This window comes from Amia ocellicauda, chromosome 12, assembly GCF_036373705.1.
Source record: "Amia ocellicauda isolate fAmiCal2 chromosome 12, fAmiCal2.hap1, whole genome shotgun sequence".
In the NCBI taxonomy this organism is placed as follows: domain Eukaryota; kingdom Metazoa; phylum Chordata; class Actinopteri; order Amiiformes; family Amiidae; genus Amia; species Amia ocellicauda.
The window spans coordinates 33,087,182-33,093,427 of NC_089861.1; the positions used below are offsets into that span (position 1 = coordinate 33,087,182).

Here is a 6,246-nt window from a genome sequence, read left to right on the forward strand (position 1 = left end):
AATCCTTTAGGTGAGTGTATTTTGAAATATATTTGTCAAAACATATATTTTAAAATATATTGCAATATATTTCATTTTCGTAAGGGAGAGTATAAATAATAATAAACTGCTGTCTCGCTAAAGAACTAAATTTCATATTTCTAGAGTTTTAAGGCTGACTCTGTTTCTCTTTGGACCTGGCGAGGGCTGACACAGCCTTCTCAACAGTATAGATTCATTCTATCATTTCAAATATAGTTATCATATCTATAAGGCTCTGCATTCTGTTGTTGCCCTGCATCTTTTTGTTTTACAAAACCTGCTGTGTTTGAATCATTGACGAAGAGGTTACTCATTCATAAAGTCTATGTAGTAAGTAAATTAAATGTCTCTTGTTAATTAGTTACAATTTGCGTAGTTAGCTTGTTTGCACCAATCAGGAAGGAAAGAACTGTCTTCGCAATCTTGTGCACAAGCCATGAATACCAAATGTAACTTAGAATTGTTGAGACTGTCTGAGGAAACTTCTCCTGTCAGGCCCTGCAGCTGCCGGAATAAAGAATCAACCTTCTACCACATACAGAGTCTCAGGCTATTTTCTGCCACTCTTCACCCGCTCACACAGGTATTGTGTAACCCTGTACAGGAATATGTATGTATACAGTATATCATACAGAGTACATATGCAAATGATAGTTTTACAGTATTTTTAATTACAGAACAGAGAGAGAGTGGGTGAGGCAGATATTGAGATTGATCTCTTTCTCCGCAGGCAGGATATTACCTTAAATGCAAAGTGACATCTTTCATTAAGTGCAAACAGACATGGAAACAGTGTCAGACAATAAGCAGGCAGACCGAGTAACAGGGAACAGTGCTCTAGGAGACGGTCAAGTCCTTGTGTAAAAGCGAGTGTCTAGGTGACTATGCATCTGTCAAGTACTGAGTCTGTCTCTCTCCCTCTCTCTCTCTCTCTCCCTCTTGTTCTGTATTTCTGTGTTGGTCTTTAGTTGGTGGCCACCGTGACATCAATCCAGGAGCGCAGGGCCGAGATGCGTGTGAACACACCGGGAAAATAGACGTAGCAGTTGTAAAACCCCCAGGACACGATGCCCACCTGTTGCCAGACACCCCCACTCTCGCACACCAGAGGGCCACCTGAGTCTCCCTGCACAGAGAGAGACAGGAAGGGAGGTTGAGAGTGAGGGAGGGAAAGGAGGAGAGGGAGAGTTAGAGGCAAGAGTGTGCCTGTGTGTGTGTATGACTGAGTTTGTGTGTTTGAGTATATGTGCGTTTCTGTGTGTACGTTTACATTTGTGTGTATATATGATTGTGAGTCAGTGTGCGTGTACGTAATTGCCAGTGTGTGTGAGTGTAAGTTTGTGTATATGAAGTGTGTCAGTGTGTTACCAAGCAGGTGGAGGCCCCAGCAGCCCCTGCACACATCATGTTGTTAGTGATCTGGGTGCCCCAGTACAGCTGGCAGATTGCTTGAGACATCAGGGGCATCGACACCTGCTGGAGGCAAGGGGGAGAGGCTGCAGAGAGACAGAGAGAGAGAGAGGGAGAGACAAGGGAATGATTAAGACACAGCCAGGCACAGAGAGACACACTCACACAACCACACACACATTATCTGCACACAGACAGCCAGACACACTCACACACAGACACTCACCAACGATTCCAGTATGGCCCCAGCCTGTGGTCACACACTGAGTGCCGGCAGCGAAGTTGGTGGTGGAGGTGGCCAGGCAGACCGGCTGGACGCGGTCAGTGAGTAGGGCAGGGGAGGACAGCTTTACCAGGGCGATGTCGCTGTCAAAGGTTTTGCTGTTGTGTTGGGGGTTTGTGATGACCTGAAAACACACACACAGACAGGTAAACAAACACACAAATAGGTGAACACACAGAGACACACTCACAAACACACAGAAAGGTAAACACACACAGAGAAACACACCCATAAACACACACAGACAGGTAAACATCTACAGAGACACACAGACACGTAAACACACAGAAACGCGCACAAGCACACAGAGAGACACACATACAGAGATGGAGACAAGCATACATAGAGATACACATAAACATTCACATTCAGAGACACAGAGACACACTTTTTAGTGGGGCTTCCCCACCATGTGGAGAGAACATTAAATTGTCCCCTTCAATATTGTATGTGTGGCTCCATAGGTGTAGGGGATGCACCCCCCCACTCCCAATTTTGAAATGAAACCTACGCCCCTGCACATACACACACAAACACAGAATTATGTAACTTCTATTCAACTTTATTCACATACTTGTAATTAATATTAAATCATCATTAAATAATGGGGGGGGGGGTGTTACCCTGGCGATGCTCTTGTCCTGAATCGGCTCAGCGTTGGAGGAGCGGTCGTACTCCCCCAGGATGGCTCTGTGCTGGCCAGGGCTGGGGAGGTGAGCAGATGGGGGAAGTGTCAGGTGAGGACAGGACTGCACTGCACTATACTGGACTGGACACTATTACACTGGACTAGACTGGACTGCATGGACTAGATGGACTAGATTAATGTAGATATTACTACTATACTAGACTGGACTGTTTTACACTGGACTGGACTGTATCACGCTGGGATAGATTATACTTGACTGGACTGGAGTGGCCTGTACTGTATAATACCGGACAGGACTAACTATACCGAATTGACTGGACTGTGCAATGCTGGACTGGTCTGGACTGTATTACACTGGACTGGACTACATTATACTAGACTGTACTGTAGAATAATGCCTAGACTGCACTGGTCAGCACTAATGTACTGGTCTATACTGGACTAGACTGTACTGTAGTGTACTGTGATATACTGGATTGTACTTAAGTGTGCTGTGCTCTACTATATTGTACTGTACTGCACTCTGCTGTGAAGGACTGGACTGGTCAGCACTGTACTGTAATGGTCCAGAGGAGGGGGCTTACGTGACTCCACAGTGGGCTGCAGTCATCACCCAGTACTCGTTGATTAAGGATCCGCCGCAGAAATGGAAACCAGTGGAGTCCTGCAACACACAATACCCTGACTGACACATAACACAACAACCTGACAGACACATAACCTCATATGAGACAAAAGTATCAAATAGAAGAAAAATAATATTTAGTGTGGGGGGAATAAAGTGCCTTAATGGAGTAAGGAAAAAATGTCAAAGGTGAGCAGTGCAGATAGGACAGAGATGTAGTGTCGCCCTGACAGGAGAGACAGTTTATTATCCCAGGGCAGCCCTGGCTCTGTCCTGAGCTCTCAGACTCACCTGCAGAGACACCTGCCAGGGCCAGGACCCTGACACCGCGTTGTGTCCGTTCAAGATCCTATTGTAGCCGCTGATCAACGGCTTGATACTGGGCACTCCACAACCAGCTGAGAGAGAGGGGGAGGGAGAAGGGCAGAGAGAGTGAGTGGGGGGGAGAGAGACATCAGGACATAGGGATCATTGAGAGCAGACCCTGCTAAAAACACTCCTGCTCACACTGTACCTGTAATACCTCAGACCCCCCTGCACCCCTCCTCCACAATACTGCATTATTACATCACACTCAGCTCTGTCTAATCAGCTCCCCTTTATTGCTCCTGGTTGGTAATGATTCTGTGCTCACTCCTGCACTTTAAATAGTCTCACAGTCACTGTACAATTAGTAACAATGGCTGATCTGACCCCACACTCACCCAGCGCAGACCCCATTAGGGCCAAACAGCATGCAATCCACAGCATTCTTCTGTCTGTCTGTCTGTTCATCTCAGAGGCTGTGGGGGTCTTTATAGCAATGCTGACCTGAGGACTGTGGACAAGAGATCTCATTATCTCTCTCCCTCTCTCTCTCCTTCTACCTCTGTCTCACAGCAATAGCTCCAGTCTGGCCCATGTACTTTATACCCTGTACTGGGTTTGGAAAGGCAGGAGATTTAATGTTTGCCCTGTCTTTATGTTAACCAGGTTTCAATGATCAGTCTGAGGTGGGGTGGAGGCTGACGTAACTTAAGAGACACCCCCCTTTATGAATGAACAAAACTTTTCAATGTGTGTTTCCCATCCAACATTCCCGTTCAATCTATGATATGCCGACTAAATGTACTGATTCAGACACACAAAGAGCATCTCTGCGACCAATCACGTGACCGATATCATTCAGAAATTAAATACATGACAATGGAAGTCTTGCTTTGATTCCAGTCAGAATTTGAGCCAGCATTGTGAAATGAAGGGTCAGTATTAGGAACCTCATTTTGGGAGGTTTGGTTTTCTCTTGCTTTTTATTTTCCTTAATTCAAACCTTTTTCAATTTCTTATCTTCAGTTACCACCTGTAGATTTTATCAGCTACCACATTCCACTCAGATATTGTATCAGATGCCACTCGGATTTTATATCAAGTGTCACTCGAATTTTGTGTCAGATATTGAGGTAAGAAAATGGAATGGCACTGGATAAGAGCCTCTTATTTTGATAGATCTGTGTGCCTGTCTGAGGTATGTGGAAGAAATACAGAAGAAATATGGTGATTTCCATACTGATTGTTAGCCATAAAAAGTTTTAAATCAATGTAGAGTATAGATGGGTGTGGTTAAATAGATTTATATATATAGAGATATATATTATTATATTTCTTAGAAGACACCCTTAGGCACGATGACTGTATATGTAAAACTGCAGTTCTGTCCTCTTGCTATTTGTTCCGATTGAATTCCCCCATAAGTGTCATTAGTTCATGCATTATTATGATGACAGGACATTTAGCAGCGCATATCTCAGTTAAAAAAACTGTGCTCATGTTGATCAACTGAAACCTCTTCCAAAATTAATCAATACAGATGTGGTGTCAACAGCAGCCTGGAAAGAGGAATCAGATAGTTCATTCCTGCATTGGGATGTAAAGATAAAAACAGTTTGGACTCAAAAGCAAAAACAAAAAAGACATCTTTGTAGACAGCATGACATGATATTGACCTGAAAGTGCTGATATATCCCCTGTATGGAGGACTTGCATTGGTGAGCAACACGCAGTGTTACTCCTCATAATGTTTTACAATTTGAGTCCTAAATAATGTTATTAAGTGGATTAAAGTATTTAGAAGCTTGAAAAGATACTAGAAACTTACCAAAGATGATTTCCCAGTTATCACTTCACAAACAGCAGTTGAGGCAATTGTGGTCAGAAGAGACTGAAATCAGGACTCTGTCAAACCGTTAAATATCCTCAGTGGAGGTGTAAACTGATCCCAGTTGCTGACGTAAAGGAAATGTGGTTAACTACTTGAGATGGTTAAACTTGACTATTTATTTCCTGCAGAAAGGACGATACATATTTATGCAACATAATATCTCTGTATTAATTGGAATTTAGGTGTAATGTTTGTTCTTCCTTATTCCTTGTTCCGTGTTCCTTGTTCCTTTGCTGTTTTTATTTTTTATTGTTTTCCAGACTCTGCTTACAACTAGTGATTATGCTCACCCTTGACTGAATTATTTCAACACAGAGTAGGCATTAAATACCCTGTTTATTATTGTCTATAGTCAGGAACATAACTGTAAAATGTAGCAAGAGTTCCTGAATTCCTAGAGCTGGACACACAAACAAACCAGTTGGGGTGGTTTATTAGTTATAAGTTAATTGCCCTTGACAGCTTTGAGCTGTTTAATGCCATTGTCATGCCTGGAGTGGACCAGCTCAAAGCACGTCCCCCTGCTCTGGGTCTCTTGGGCCACCCTGGCATGACTGGATGGGAAGCACACAGCCGCAATTCTGAAGGATCGCTGCGTTGATCAGGGTAGGGGTACACTGTGAGCTCCATGGTGGTTTCAGTGACCCCAGCTTCTGGATGTCCTCTCTTCAGCCCTCTGATGGAGCCAGTCTCAGTGTCTAGTTCAGGAGACCCCTCAGGGCCTGCAGGAAATGAAACAGTGGAGACTTGTTCCCCACGCTGGAGAGAAGCCATATCTGCCTGGGAGAGGAACACAAGTGTGGGCAGTGCAGTGCCAGTGACCACGAAGTGGCAAAAACTAACTATATTGGAAAATTGGAGTTCCTTGGTCTGTAGAGCCCAAATTTATAAATAAATTTACACAGATGCAGTTTCAAATAGATACAAAATAACAGGTTTTATTAAAGCAACAACTAAACAACTAGTAATACCAGAGGTAGAAAAGTAATTATTCAAAGACCTGCTAGAGCTGCCCAGGTCAACTGTAAGTGCTGTTATTGTGAAGTGGAAATGTCTAGGAG

At 43.8% G+C, this 6,246-nt stretch overlaps 1 protein-coding gene across 1 annotated transcript; it reads right to left on the reverse strand.

Moving 5' to 3' along the window:
* Window positions 1-671: 671 nt before the first annotated feature.
* On the reverse strand, window positions 672-5,171 carry LOC136764151 (chymotrypsin-like protease CTRL-1). The gene is made up of 8 exons (XM_066717959.1): window positions 5,123-5,171; window positions 3,693-3,805; window positions 3,280-3,386; window positions 2,948-3,027; window positions 2,338-2,419; window positions 1,658-1,838; window positions 1,390-1,517; window positions 672-1,147 (listed from the first exon to the last, which is right to left on the reverse strand). Exons 2-8 carry the CDS (start codon window positions 3,760-3,762, stop codon window positions 986-988), a joined length of 810 nt encoding a protein of 269 aa, XP_066574056.1. The 5' UTR covers window positions 3,763-3,805; window positions 5,123-5,171; the 3' UTR covers window positions 672-985.
* Between the last annotated feature and the right edge of the window lie 1,075 nt (window positions 5,172-6,246).